Here is a 15422-nt window from a genome sequence, read left to right on the forward strand (position 1 = left end):
CTGTTGGCTGGCGGCTGGTTTTGGATCGTTTCGCTACCCGCTGAATGGGGGATCCCTCGGCGTCGGGGTCACCGCTGATTGGTGCTCTCTGTCTGCGCGAGATCGCTGACGTCTCTGTCGAGCCTGGAAGCCTGCCTCAGAGTGTAAAGCAAGACGTTCCCATTAGCCCCATCTGCTAAGCGGGAACATACCGCAGTCCTTCAAGAAAAAGCTTTATTTATATGTCGCTTGTTACACACCCGCTGCAAATGCACTGGAGGCCATTGCTTCAAGATCCTGGTGTGTCATTCAGTCGTTTACCCGGTTTTAGACCATGCTTAAAAAATTATGGGATGAATGAAACAAAAAATTGAACTTGTTTTTTTTTTGCTCAGTTATTTCAATGCACACGCACGCTCATATGCAATAACAATATTCACACACCACACACACACACACATGCGCACACACACACACACACACATAGGCGCACACACATACACACCTGCGCGCACGCACACATGGGAAATGGACCATCCTGCTCTGACCCTGTGGCATTTCTGTCATGTGAGTGTGCTGAGAGACGCAGTGTCCCCAGTGCAGAGGAACCGTATGCAGACACCTGCTCCTTCTGTCCTCTGTAAGTGTGTCAGCTGCACCAGCTTTGACTCTAACTAGGACAGCAGCAGTCAAAGCTACCCTGCCCCCATCTTCTCTCTCTCTCTCTCTCGCTCTCTCACTCTCCTTCTCCCTATCTCTCTCTTGCTCTCTCTCACTCTCCATATCTCTCACACATACAGTCCGTACACGCACCAACACTCTCTTAAAGAATGGAAGGATCCCTTAATGTCCTTCTGCAAGTTAATCATCTCTGCTCTGTGGGGAAAAGGGCAGAAGAACGGGCGTGGTGAAATATTACCCCGTGAGCCTGTGGTGTTCTTTATGGGTTCGCCACCGCGTAACCCTGCTTGAGCGTAAAGTGCTCCGTTACCATGGTGAAGGTTACCGTGCAAAGGATGTCATGGACCGGTGTTCTGGGACCAGAAAATAGCAACGGCAAACATTCTCCCACTAGGACGCTCATGTGCTAATGTAAAGAGGGGGATGACACCGGCGTGTCAAGTGCGGTCCTTAGAGGTCCTACAGCCTGATTTCTCCGGCACTTTGACATTCTGCGGCCATTATAGCTGAATTTGTGACACGTGCTCCACAGTGAAGGGTGCTCTACAGGTCTCTAATAAAACAATGCTCTTTCACAGTAATTGTAGTCATAATTGTGTTTAGGAAATCCTTTTTTATTCCATAACTTTGTGAATATATTTTGTTTGTCTTAATTGGCATTTAAGATGCACCTTTTTGTAAGTTCCTTTGGATTACGTTGTCTTTTAAATTTCCAAATAGCATAATAGTTCTTCATTTCATGGACAAAAGCCTTGCGTTGGGATTTAGACACGCCTTCACATCGTGTACTGTGTGCCCTAAAATGGCTGCTTCCTCTCCCCTCTCTCTCTCTCTTCCTAAGGTGGTGGCGTACCACTACTGCCAGGCGGACAACACCTACACCTGCCTGGTGCCGGAGTTTGTGCACAGCATCGCGGCCCTGCTGTGCCGAGCGCACCAGCTCACCGCCTACAGGGAGCTGCTCCTGAGGGAGCCCCACCTGCAGAGCATGCTCAGTCTGCGCTCCTGCGTCCAGGACCCCATGGCCGCCTTCCGCAGGGGCGTGCTGGAGCCGCTGGTCAGCCTGCGCAAGGGTACGCCCCGCCCCCCGTTCTCACATCCGCAGGAGAGGCGCTGCTTCGAGCTCGTGTGCTTAGGGCAGTGCTGTCCGTATGCTGTCGTGTGCTATCGGTGACTTGCGGGGCTGTGATTGACAGGTGACTGTAGCTCCGCCCACTGTGTTTATGAAACGTTCGTTCTCCTGTCAGGGCTCACATCATAATCCAGGGAGAGCCCGTTGGGGCCTTAAATATGCGTTCTTCCTGAAACGGTAACCTAACTTAGCAGAAGACAGTGTTCAGTGCTTCTTGTACAACAGCAAGCAAGCTAATTCATTTCTTTGGTTGTGCTTCTTCATTCTTAAGAAACTGGCAAGATAACTTGTTTATGCAGTGGTTAGAAAGCTATATACCGCCCAAGACTGAGCAACAAATTAGTTTGTCATGATATACGCACCATCACAAAAATATGCAAAAAACCTCACTCATGGGAGTGTTTTTTTAATTTTTTTTGGAATGCATGAAATGCAATGACAATAAACTCGGGTTAGCACAGGATTCCGAAGTAATTGGTAACATCCTGAGTTTGTTATTAAGGCTAGCTGAGGATCATCCGAAGGTCAGTGTCTGTGACCTTGTGTGCACACAGACACAATTTCTGCCTTCTTGTCCTGTGCTTAGTTAATGTCATTTCTGGGGCCTGAGCAATGTGTATGCGTGCAATTCAGCGTACGTACACTATAGAAAAATTGAGATTTTCATTTCTCTAATGAAAAGAGAAAAGAACCGACCTGGGGATGACTTTTTACAGGGTGGGTAGCGGGGAATGGGACAGATCTGTCTCGTCAGCCTGCCTCCCCCCCCCCCGCCCCCCCATTGGGATTAATGGCCTTGGAGATGAAGCTCGATATGAAAATGCTTTATTCCTTCCATCAGAGGCCAAAGCCTCCACCAACTGTCACAGGAAGACGGATAAAAAAGCAGAGGAAGCTTATGGACTTGGCAGGTCCTCAGCTTCAATATTGACAGTAAAACAAAGTTAGATCCTCTATTTCGGGCCATGCGCAGATTTAACCGTTTCTCTGGTTCGAATGCCTCGCTATGGCCCAACTGGAAATGCGGTACAGATTTTAGCATTTTTTTCTGTGATTAATTTTTAAATCCTTTTCGATCACTTCGCCGTGTGAATCAGGACTGGGTTGGGAGCCCCGTCTGATGTCACCCCTGTTGTTAATTCTAAATTAAAACGCCAGTTTAGCATTACGGTAACTTACTGTAGAGCCTACACCGCTTTACGGTAAAGACCCATGTTCTTTCTTTATAGAGAACGGCTCGTGCTGTTATTCCAATAACACGTGTTCTTTCATCACAGTAAATATGTTATTTTCTCTCATTCCTGCAGTAGAACTGCTGTATATTCATTTCAGTGAATTTCAGCCCCTTCCATTATGTATGTTGTCCCTTAAGGCATTAGCAGCACTATTTCATTCTTCGCTGTCGTTTTTCACTGGGACTGATTTTGGCAGTATGTGCCGTAAAATCTCCGAATTCAGGAAGTACTGGAGGTCTGTTGGTGATGCACTCGACAGTGAGGTTTCACTGCTCAGGCCAGGGTTTCTCTTCGTAAGAAACTGAATTGGTGGCATGCTTATGGGATACTAATGTAAAATTATGCATTATTCCTAGACCTGGGTCAAATATGTACTTGAATTATGTTATTAAAGTTAGTTATGCTCAAATAAACATGTTACTAACAATAAACAAACTTTGTTTATAGTTTGAAATATTGGTGAAAGTAGGTTCTTCCTTAAAACTTAGTCAGTAATTAGCAGGAATTCTGTCCGCCTAAAGGTTTAAATCATTTCAAGTAATTATTTGGCCCAAGTCTTGTGGCTTGCAAAGTAGGTTACTCACAAGAGCGTCCCGCTCTCTTTTCTGCGTTCCGGAATGTTCAGAGCGGAAGATTCCGGAGGACGACCTCATCATTCTGATCGACGGGCTGAACGAGGCGGAGTTCCACAAGCCCGACTACGGCGACACCATCGCCTCCTTCATCACCAAAATCATCTGCAAGTTCCCCGCCTGGCTGAAGCTGATTGTCACCGTGCGGGTCAATCTTCTGGTGAGGGGACTCTTCTGATGAAGCTGGACTCGCTCCACTGCCCTCGCTTAAAATGATTTTTTTTGGCTTCCGTTGATTTTTAATTAACCTTAGTTCATATGAAAAGAACTGGTCATATCTGGATGTCCTGTAGTATAGACGCCTGGAAAATTGACGCTTTTAATATTTGATGAGCCAGAGTCCCTGCAGTCGTGATTTCAGACGAGGGGTCAGTGAGAAGGATGGTCTTGGTCCGTGTAATGAATTTGCATTGACCTGCTGTTCTAGCATGTTCTGATTCATGTAAGGTAAACAACATATCGTCCCATTGAAAGTACCTTATCCAGTTTGTGTAAAGATCCGTTGTCCATTCTGTTCAGGTGCGTTGTTGAAAGGCTTCGTGTTTCTGATGTCACTGGCCTTAGCCAATGGTAACTCTCTGCAGCTGAGAGGGCGGCTTTCAGTGTAACTCCTCATTTGCCCACTGACGTGCGCAATTCGGGATTTTGGCCACGGAGGCCAGAGTGGGGCCGATAAATTGTGTTTCTTGTCATACCCGGTCCCTCCGGCATGCCCGCCATTTCCACAAGGTACCACCAGAGGTGTTGTACGGATGGCAGACAGAGCGCGTGCGAGATGGCCATCGCAGCCAATCAGGAATGGAGCAGATTAATCGGAAGGCAAGCGGACAGTGGGTCGCGCTCGTGCCCGGTGCGTTAGCCGCGGACGCGTGAGACCGGTGGGGACAGGCAGGGGTCGGGACGCCGTCTCTGTGATTGAGGCAGGGCATTAGCTCTGAGAGGACTCACTGTACTAATCAGACCGCAAAGCCCTGCGGCCTCAGGCCCATGGCCACCGCTCGTCGCGCACAGAGAGAATCGCGCAGGGGGGTAAGGAGGAACGGACGTCCCTTCTTCATCTCTGCAGCGATCTGTCGTTCGTCTCCGCTGTCTCCGGGTTTGGTCCGATTTGGGAGGTTCACATCCTGTTCTCTGGCGAGCGTCCTCAGGCGGGTTAACTGAGCAGAATGGACTTTTTTTAGGGACATTAATCCTGCTGCCGTCCGGCCGCGCCGGCGGTGCGGAAGCCGGGTCGGCTCCCCGGCGGTGCCGTAAATGGGGCGCCGCTGCCGAGAGGCTGGGGGTCGCGGGTTTGACTCAGAGAAACGGCGCTGGCTGGGGAGCGTCATGTTCAGCAGGCCGTCTGAATCAGAGCTGGTCTGTGCGATACCCATAGAGAGCGCTGGGGGTGGGGAGTTTGGGGTGGGGGGTGCAGAAAGCTCAATGACGTATCTTGTCTGACTTGTTAAAAACAATGCAGTCACCGATTGAAAAAAAGAAATAAATAAATGCATAAAGTGCACTCGCTGAGATTGATGGATTAGACTTTATCCACATGGGCCCTTTTGCGTAAGTGAATTCCTCTCTAATGAAGTCTGCTAAAACGGGCAGGCGTGGGAGGGGGCGGGTAGTTTGGCTTTTTTTCCCCTCCCGCAGGCTCTCGGGGTGACTGCTGTTTCGCTGGCCTAATGACTGCTTCCCCCGGCCCACTCTTCTCCCCGACGCGCGTCCGTCGCAGACGCCTCGGCCCTCTCCTGTATTATTCAGCGTTTCCCTCCCTCCCTCCCTCCCTCCCTCTGCCGCGAGCCGGCACCCTCAGATCGAGGTGTCGCATCGCGCGCGTTCGCGGCCAGCGGGGGATTGTGGGAGTGCGGTGTACAGCGCCGCCGATTTCGGGCCCCATGACGCGGGGCTGTGGATGCAGAATCACGCCTGTGCCCCCCCCCCCCCCCCCACCCACTACCCCCCCTCCCCCTCCCCATCTCAAACCCTTTGTTTGCCACCAGAGCCTCGACTCCATATCACAGCTCTGTGTCAACAAAACCTCCAGCTCGCTGACCTCTGAGAGATAAAAGTCTGAGAACAAATATGTCAGGCTTCATGAAGGGAAAGATTGCCATTTTATGGCCAGTTTATTTATTTATAGTTGCCGGGGCGATGTGAAAGAAAATCGGATAGACGAGAAGAGGCATGACCGGAAAGTCAGATTTATTTTTGTTAGTATTAAATTAGCCGTGGTTTTTCTTTTTTTTTTCCTGTTTGAATGTGTACTTCCAATGCACTGGCATTCAGTGACCTCAATATACAAGGTACTGTAGATACCTTCAGAGTGTTTGTTTCCTCTGTGCTGAGGTATTGAAATGTGTAACAAATCACTTTTCAAAAGGAAGGAGGTTCTTTGGTATTCTGACCAACACTCCCAATCTGGATGTGTCAGTCTGGCCATGTTATCATCCTCTAGTGTAATTGACTGAATAAATTTTCTACATCTCTGTCTGCTGGTCTAGTGTAAAATGGTTGCCTATTTATATTAGCCGAGGCACCCCCTTCACTATAAAAGCCTTTCAGATTCGTGATTTATTATTATGATTTAATTTGAGATCGCTGCTCTTCAACAGGAGATCACCAGCCTGATGCCTCTTTCCAAAATCTCCTTGGACGACTTCCCAGGCAACAAGGACATCAACAACGACCTCAACGCCTACATCCAGTACCGCATCAACGGCAGCCAGGAGATCATGAACAACATCTCGCTCAACGGCAAGGCCGACCCGGTCATCGTGGGCAAGGTGAGCGGGCACCTCATCTCCCGCAGCCAGGGCTCCTACCTGTACCTGAAGCTGACCCTGGACCTGTTCGAGAGGGGCCACCTGGTCATCAAGAGCGCCAGCTACAAGGTGGTGCCCGTCTCGCTGGCCGAGCTCTACCTGCTGCAGTGCAACATGAAGTTCATCACCAACTCGGCCTTCGAGCGCACGCTGCCCGTCCTCAACGTGGCGCTGGCCTCGCTGCACCCGCTGACGGACGAGCAGCTGTACCAGGCGGCCAACGCGGGCAGCGTGGCGGGCGAGCTGGGCTGGGAGGACTTCCAGCAGCGCATGGAGGGCCTCTCCTGCTTCCTCGTCAAGCGGAGGGACCGCACGCGCATGTTCTGCCACCCCTCCTTCCGGGAGTGGCTGGTGTGGAGGGCCGACGGGGAGAGCAACCACTTCCTGTGCGACCCCAGGTGAGCGCCGCCCGCTGGAATCGCCCGATTGGTCGAGCCTTCAGATTTTTTTTTTTTTTTTGGCTGGACCTGCAACAGCGGGGCCAGCCCTACAAACGCAAATGTCTGTGGCTGAGTGATGAAGTTACACACCATTGGTCGGCCGAGGTATGAAGTTACGCCATTGGTCGGCCGGATCATGCGTGTTAGGTCCAGCCAAATACTAGGTTTTAACCTGGTCTTGTTTCTCTCTCAAGAAAAGCTTTTCCCAAAATAGCCAGAAACAGAATTGAGTTTTTGTCCTCTCCGAGCCTCCCGTTGAGCGACCGCATCGATCGACGGGCCGAGCAGCCGTAATGTAGGTCAATGTAGCGCGCGGCTCTCCTGCTAAAAACATCTTCACAGCGCGCGCGCCGGAATTTCGTGTTTCGTGTATAGTACTGTTGTGCCGATGAGGTCATTCCCCCCGTTTGACAACGGGGATTTTCCGGAGAGGGAATGAGGCGTTCCAGCCGAGCGGCCGGAAGCGTCGGCGAGCGCGTGTACCTGATTAACCGGCTTCTCGGACGCCGCCGCGGCGTGATTCGATCTGGATTTTTCGCGTCGGTTGAGCGGGAATCGATCAAAGCCGGGCGGAAGGAATCGATCGAGGCCTCGCTCGGTGAGGTGGGGGGGGGGTGTAGCGCTCCCGCGCGGCCGAGCGGCGGGGGCTGGATCGATGGCGGCGGCGCGAGGTAAACCGCGGCGGGAACGCGTCCCCTGCCCGCGGCGGCTCTGGGTGAAATGACGCCGGCGTTCGGGCCCCCGGCTCCTGCTCTTCATTTCCTGTCTTTAATTTTAATGGAGCAGGGCTCCGGGGGAGAGTCACACGCTCCACAGGAAAATGCCGGGTTATAGCACAAGCCCGGCAGAGCCACGTTTTAAAAGGCATATACCCTGCTCCACGGCAACAGACAACGATCCTCCGCAATAGATCTCTGCTCTTCTCATAAGTGTGTATTGATTCAGTAATGACGGTAGTTTGTTTCAGTTATTATTCCCATAGTGACTGTTAGAAGTTATATGCTATGTTTATGAATTGTCTGTTCGTGATAAAACAATATTTTCTTATGATTTGATACAAAACTAATGAATTCACTTCACTTTGAGTTACTTCATCTTCGTTATGGATTACGTAGGAGCGTGTGCAGTGGTTGCTACTATTTGTGAAGCGCACTGCGTTCAGAAGCCCGAGGTGGCAGGTTCTGTTCTCAGGCTGAACTCCGGTGGGAATCCGCGCAGACGTGGGGCATTTTGTTCAGTGGGAACAGAGGGCTTGTGAGCACTCGCCCTAAATCAGACACCCGTCACGTCGCCTTTCTGGAGATGGGAAAAGGCGAGGCTCGGAGACCCCGGGAACGTCGGGACACCCTCGGGTTCACGGATCGAGCGCCGCGCCGTTAAAAAAAAAAAGCGATTTCCTCGAACCCGCCGGAGAGAGAGAGAGGGAGAGAGGGAGAGGGAGAGATTAGGGAGGGAGAGAGAGAGAGAGAGAGCGACCGTTTACGGGCGAGGTCGCCGCTGTAAACATTCCTCGGAGACTTGATTTGATAACCGCCTGAGGCGCTGTGGCGGGCCCGGCCGTTAGCCAGCTCCCTTAATGAAGTCGCACGGACGCCGCTCACACCAGTTACAACCTAATCGTCCGTCTGCGCCCAAAGCTTCATCGAGAGCCCTGTTGTTGTGCAACGCTTCCGTTTTTTACGAAGTGACATCATTTATGGTTTTGCTCTTGGGTGCGTCTCCCCCGAACCGCGAGGAGCAGAACTGAGGTCTGAGTCAGTCGGGGAGTTCGATCGCTCGCGTGGTCCTGCCCTCGTAAATCTGCGGCTCCTGGCGTTCGGGGTTTCTTGGCCGGTTGTCGCGGACGTTAGCCTTGCCCTGGGAGTACCTTTTTTTGGAACCTTGATTTTTTGAGGAGCGCTTCATTGGAGCGGCTATAGTTTAGAGCCCATCCAGGCTTGTTTTGTGACATACTTCGATTCAAAATGCTGTTGTTCTCCTTTTTAAATGGTGGCCACTAGTTTTTCAGCAAGTTGGGCATATCGCAACAGCATGGCGACTTTCCTTTCTCAGCATGACTCCTCAAATAATCATTTCAGTTATTTCAACAATCATACTGAGGTCCTGCAAAAATGAGAAAAAATTAACTACAGTAGCTTGTTTTTTTCTATTTAAAAGTGAACTCATAATAAGTCAATATTTTAATGGAGACGCTTAGGCAAATAGATCAAAGGGAACTGCAGTCATGCGTCGCCTTTTAATGAATGTACCTGTTAATTAGCACTACAACAACCTTCAGCGACGGGGGGGAGCACAAGAACTGCGTTCTCCTCTTCCACAGTAAGTCAGGCTAGGGAAGGTGGGCTCGACAGTTTTAAACCCCATTTGCACCCCAGCCGCCAGACAGTGCCCAACTCGAGGCAACAGTCAGACTTTTTAAAGCTAAGCAGATGATCTTGCCACTGAAAATCCCTGTGATCCTTGTCTGAATTTCAAAGGGGTATTTTACATAAGACCTCAAGTGCACTATCTGTCTTTGCCTGAACCATATCTCCCTAGTTACCTAACTACAGTATATGAGAAGGGAATTTTCTGTTTCATTAAAGTAGCTGCTTAGCTTTGTGTCAGCACTTTGCTTTTCAACTGTTATATTTGATATTACTATTCTGCCAGTATTGTTGATTAGCATGTTTTAGACAGAGTAGCAAAAAATTCCTTACATATTAGTTGTAGGTTTATTTCAGAAACTTTTATCTCAGAAAGAAAGTTCTGGTAATAGTGTAGGGTACTCACAGTGACTGTTCCCCACTCCTCTCTCTGTAGAGATGTTATTATTACCTGTTATCTGTCCTGGTACGCTTGTGTTGTTTATGTGATGCGTGAGACTTGGTGACAGGAGGCCAGGGCTGCCATTGGTGGACTGTACTCCCGCTTCACCCCGAGCGTTTCCCCTACAGGCACGGCCACGCCCTCATGGCCTTCATGCTGTCGCGGCAGGAGGGGAAGCTGAACCGCCAGCAGACCATGGAGCTGGGGCACCACATCCTAAAAGCACACATTTTCAAGGTAGGGACACCCCCCTCTGCGCCCAGCGGGGGACCCACCATGGTGTTTAACCCAGACGGAGAGCAGCACAGCTGTCGCGGCGTTTCTGTTAAAATCTCGTTGAAACGTGTGTTAAATGGAATAAATCCTTGTAAGTGGCAGAGGCCCCAAGAGAATTTGATGGTAAAAAATGCCCGTCTCCAGTGCTGTGGTGGAGGGCAGTTTTGAGGCGTGTTCTGAGCACCTCTCTTTCTCTCTCTCTCCCTCTCTTCCTCTCCCTCTCTCTCTCTCGCTCTCTCTCCCCTCCTCCCTCCCTCTCTCTCTCACTCCCTCTCTCTCTCTCTTTCTCCCTCTCTCTCTCACTCCCTTTCGCTCCCTCTCTCTCTCTCTCACTCCCTTTCGCTCTGTCTCTCGCCCTCTCTCTCTCTCTCTCCAGGGCCTGAGTAAGAAGACGGGCGTGTCCTCCAGCGTTCTCCAGGCTCTGTGGATCAGCTGCAGCACTGACGGTCTGTCCGCTGCCCTGGCCTCCCTGAGGAACCTGTACACGCCCAACGTGAAGGTCAGTCCCCCTGGGGTGAAGGATTGACTGGCAGGCTGAGCATCACCAAAATGGCAGCCTGTGTGTAAAATGGCCACATTGCTCTAACTGATCCCAAACTACCTTCTACAAACGACTGTGCGCTCAGTTGTTCTGCATCAAAGAATGTTTGCTCAAGAAATACAGCTTTCACCTCACGGTTTTCCTCCTCCGGGTGGGCTTCCTGTATACAAGGGTTCTTTGTGCTTTGCATTGTGTTACAAATTTAAGGAAGCATCACATTTTCCTTAGAAAAATATAATGCTTCCCCATAAAGATGTGCAAAGGGTGTAATGTGGTGCCTCCTTAATACTGTTACTAAAAGTTGGGAGTGAAGCCCCATGGGAATTGTAGTGCACTCTTCATTGTGTTGGAATGGGTGCCGTTAGCTCACGTAGTCATGGTGATGAGTGGAAGGCCTGTGATGAATGAGGAAGGCCTACCGTAGGCACCAAATGGCGCAGGTTGCTTTTTCCCATTAGTTTGATGCATTGCCTCTTCATCCGAATTCCGTGCCACTGTAAGTAATTACAGGGCTCCTTTAGATTAGCAGTAATTTAATAAACAATCGGCCACGTCCACGACGGAGCGCGCTAAATAATTTTCTTCATGTTGAATCGCCCTGGATCTCATTCCGGATGCATACCTCCTACTTCATTATTGAAAAATAAAATTACTTTCCCGCACACGAGGGAATTAATTATTGGTGGGAATGATGCATCTCTGCTGGGTGAAAAAATGGCCTTGTGTTACTTTCTGAGTCTTAAATCTTTTTCTTCTTCAAATAATTTGATTTTTCTCTTCATGCATCAAGCTGCCGCGCGTTTCTCGCTTGCCCGGATCTTGCCGCACTAAGCTAGCATTGCTCACGGAGAGGAGGAACGCGTTTTATATTTCTAATAACTTATTCCGGCAACGCTCTGGTAAATAAAACGCATTCATTTTCCCGTGCTTAACACACACACACACACACAGCTCTCTGATTAAGCATTTATAATTCATTTGCTTATGGAGAAGATGATGATGCGATCATTGCTTTCTAGAGTCAATAAATCACCACTCCCGCATCCGTCTAATGCGTTGGGAAATTGCCAAATTGCTTAGAGATGCCGAGGATCGGATAAACCTTTTGTGAAGTTTCCCACAGGAACAGATTGAGACATCTAAGCAAAAAAAAAAAGAAAGACAGAAAGACAAAAAAGTTTGTCTGCGATGAAAGTGAGACTTTGGTCCCGGGTCAGTTTTTTTGCAGATGTCAGTGCTACAGGAAATTGAGAAGGACTTGTGTGAAAGGATGAGATTAGGTGGGTCTGGGCGAGCTCGTGTCAGGAGGGGGCAGGACCTTCAGTTCACCGAGCTGCACAGCGGAGGGATTGATGCCAAAGGGCAGAGCCAGGTTCATCCTGCTCCACAAACTCATCCCCTGCCTTTCAAATAGGCTGCTCTGCTCAGGGACAGTCATCTGCGTACTCATCCCCTGCCTTTTAAATAGGCTGCTCTGCTCAGGGACAATCATCAAGAACTCATCCCCTGCTGCTCCATGAACTCATCCCCTGCCTTTTAAATAGGCTGCTCTCCTCAGGGACAGTCATCAAGAACTCATCCCCTGCTGCTCCATGAACTCATCCCCTGCCTTTTAAATAGGCTGATCTCCTCAGGGACAGTCATCAAGAACTCATCCCCTGCTGCTCCATGAACTCATCCCCTGCCTTTTAAATAGGCTGATCTCCTCAGGGACAGTCATCAAGAACTCATCCCCTGCTGCTCCACGAACTCATCCCCTGCCTTTTAAATAGGCTGATCTCCTCAGGGACAGTAGTTCCACTTTGGTTTCCTTTAGTTTTCCTCTGAATATTTTCACTGTTTCTGTGAAAAAGTTCCTGTGTCTGGCTCAACTAGCCCAGTTTGTGTATTCTTCTTAATAACAATGGAGTTAACCACTCACAGACCAGAACCACACAGAATTATGCTCAGTTGAGGTGTGAGTTTGAGTGTGTGTGTGTGTGTGTGTACGTACATACATACGTACTGTACATATGTATGTATAGAAGTTTATTTAATTTATGAGGCTATATTTGTGTGTATTTCATTCGATGCGGCTTTGTGTTGTGTACCAGTGCAGTGTGGGAAGCCGGTTAGGCTGTGGACAGGAGAATAGGAGGAAAGCCACTTTTGTTGTAACCTTGCGCAAAGTGCTTTGAAAAGCCCTCGCTGACCGAATGGGTGAAATGAACTGCAAAATGGCAAAGTGTGCAGTAACTTTGCCAAGTGGGCTTTCAGTCTGTGGCGTGGCCTGCTAGGTGTGAGAAACAGTGCACTTAAAGTGCCTGCGTGACAAAGTCTTTCTTGGTTTGAAAATAGTGCACTTTAGATGCGTGTGACAAAGTCTTCCTTGGTGTGAAAATAGTGCACTTTAGATGTGTGTGACAAAGTCTTTCTTGGTTTGAAAAATAGTGCACTTTAGATGTGTGTGACAGTCTTTCTTGCTGTGAGAATGAGTGTACTGTAAGTCTTTATGAGTGCACAGAGTGTATTTGAGAGCAGTGCAGCGTGGGTCTGGAAAGCGGGCGTGTCGAGCGCGCCCTGACGTGACGCGCCGTGCGTTCCCAGGTGAGCCGTCTGCTGATGCTGGGCGGAGCCAACGTGAACTACCGCACGGAGGCGCTGAACAACGCGCCGGTGCTGTGCGTGCAGTGCCACCTGGGCCACCAGGAGATGGCCGCCCTGCTGCTGGAGTTCGGCGCCGCCCTGGACGGCGTCTCCGAGAACGGGATGAGCCCCCTCTGCTTCGCCGCCGCCGCCGGACACCTGGGCCTCGTGGGCCTGCTCTGCAAGAGGGGGGCCAAGGTGAGCCCGGACCCCGCCGCCGTCGTCCCGGTGACGGGGATTATTTACGCTTTTAATTTGACACCTCTGATTGAATTTAATCCCGTAGTCTTAGGAAGGGACTGCGCTGTAAACTCACTGAATGCGGGTGAAAGGGAGTTGTGAGTACGTGCGGGTTGACCTTTGAAGGGTGTGAGTTGGTGAGCGTTTGCTTTTGCCTGTTGCCAGGTGGACCACGCGGATAAGAGCGGTCAGTGCGCGCTGGTGCACGCCGCTCTGAGGGGCTTCCCCGACGTCATCCACTTCCTGCGGGAGCTGGAGTGGAGCCCCGAGGGCCCGCAGCAGGACTGCAGCCTGAAGAGCCGGGCCCTGCAGCAGGCTCTGGTGGGGGCCTCCAGCATGGGCCACACACAGGTCAGATACTGCACAAACAAACACGTTCACCCACACATAGGTCAAATACTGCAGACACACATATAACACACACACATGCATACACACACACACACACACACATAGGTCAAATACTGCAGACACACACACACACACACACACACACGTATGCGCAGTCACGCACACACAAACAGACAGAAACGCACACACAGTGCACACTCACAAATGGACACACACACAAGTAGTTTGATCACAGTGAGCCTGCTCCCTCGTGAAATAGCACGGCCTAAGTTATTTCTGTTTACCGCAGTGGAAATGTAAGGGAAATAAGCTATTCCACAGAGAAACTGTCTTGGAGCAGGAGTTTGCACAGAGCAAAGCGTCTCCATTACTTGTTTTTCTGTGTGACTGGAATGTAATGACTTTTTCCCTTTTCTAAAGGCGAGCAGACAGTTGGCCCTCTCTCTCTGTTTTTTCTCCTCGTTCCTCGGGGGGGAAGCAGAGAGGGCTACAGATAGGGCCGGGATCACAGCACAGAAAGACTTGGCAGGGAATCGAACCTGCGGCCACACGGGGGGGGGGATTCAAATGAGGGCTGAGAGCCGGCCGTCCCGTGGATGGTATCCCACAGTGTCCCTCAGGGCGTATATCGATGGCTCCTTGTTTGGAAATAGCAGATCCGGTCTTGTTGCGTGTTATTGACCTGTGGCTCAGGACATGGGGGTAGGGAATTCTGGGATGGGGGAAGCACTGAGAAATTAATGATACTGAGGAAGCGGTATTCTTCAGAGGCCCGGCTAAGTGCGTGTAGCTCAGTCTCAGACACTTCGGCCCGCTGCCATTAATTTACCGCGCGCTGGGGAAAATGCGATTCACGCGGACGGCTCTTTTTGCCGTTGACGAAATGAAGCCATCTCGTGACCCAGATCTCCGAGTTGTGTTCTCAGCACTTCGCGCGGGCGTTTGATCGATCCCGTGTTTGTGTTTTCTCTCGTCTGGCAGGTCGTGAGGAGCTTGCTGGCGCTGAGCGACGAGCACGCGGTGCAGATTGACAGCCACGACACGCTGTGGGGCGAGACAGGTGAGTCTGTCCTCGCCTATCACTGAGTGTTACTGTTTTTCCCTGTGTCTCACACAGTGTGTTGTTGTTTGTTGTTTGTACCTGTCGCACGCAGAGTGTTGTTGTTTGTTGTTTGTACCTGTCGCACGCAGAGTGTTGTTGTTTGTTGTTTGTACCTGTGTTGCACGCAGAGTGTTGCTGTTTGTTTTTTGTACCTGTCGCACGCAGAGTGTTGTTGTTTGTTGTTTGTACCTGTCGTACACAGAGTGTTGTTGTTTGTTGTTTGTACCTGTCGCACGCAGAGTGTTGTTGTTTGTTGTTTGTACCTGTGTTGCACGCAGTGTTGTGTTTGTATCTGTCTCACACGGTGTGTTATTGTTTGTCCCTGTGTGTTGTATAATATGTTGCTGTTTGTCCCTGTGTTTTGTACAGTATGTTGCTATTTGTCCCTGTGTCTCACAGTGTGTTGTTGTTTGTCCCTGTGTGTTGTACAGTGTGTTATTGTTTGTCTCTTTGTGTCACACAGTGTGTTGTACAGTGCATCGCTGTTTGTCCCTGTGTGTTGTACAGTGTGTTGTGCTTGTGCTTGTGTGTTGTAGAGTGTGTTGTGCTTGTGCTTGTGTGTTGTAGAGTGTG

General features: G+C 50.2%; 1 protein-coding gene across 8 annotated transcripts in view; it reads left to right on the forward strand.

The window, feature by feature from the left end:
* The window catches only part of LOC118213753 (protein TANC1-like), a 138681-nt gene that overhangs the window by 106989 nt on the left and 16270 nt on the right, over positions 1–15422 (forward strand). For all 8 annotated transcript variants that reach the window (XM_035392869.1, XM_035392868.1, XM_035392862.1 and 5 more), the window contains 8 exons: positions 1502–1733; positions 3653–3819; positions 6257–6864; positions 9843–9951; positions 10367–10489; positions 13118–13354; positions 13562–13747; positions 14729–14807. In XM_035392869.1, the coding sequence (XP_035248760.1) occupies positions 1502–1733; positions 3653–3819; positions 6257–6864; positions 9843–9951; positions 10367–10489; positions 13118–13354; positions 13562–13747; positions 14729–14807 (1741 nt within the window). The remainder of the gene's footprint in view (positions 1–1501; positions 1734–3652; positions 3820–6256; positions 6865–9842; positions 9952–10366; positions 10490–13117; positions 13355–13561; positions 13748–14728; positions 14808–15422) is intronic.

Source organism: Anguilla anguilla, chromosome 15, assembly GCF_013347855.1.
Source record: "Anguilla anguilla isolate fAngAng1 chromosome 15, fAngAng1.pri, whole genome shotgun sequence".
In the NCBI taxonomy this organism is placed as follows: domain Eukaryota; kingdom Metazoa; phylum Chordata; class Actinopteri; order Anguilliformes; family Anguillidae; genus Anguilla; species Anguilla anguilla.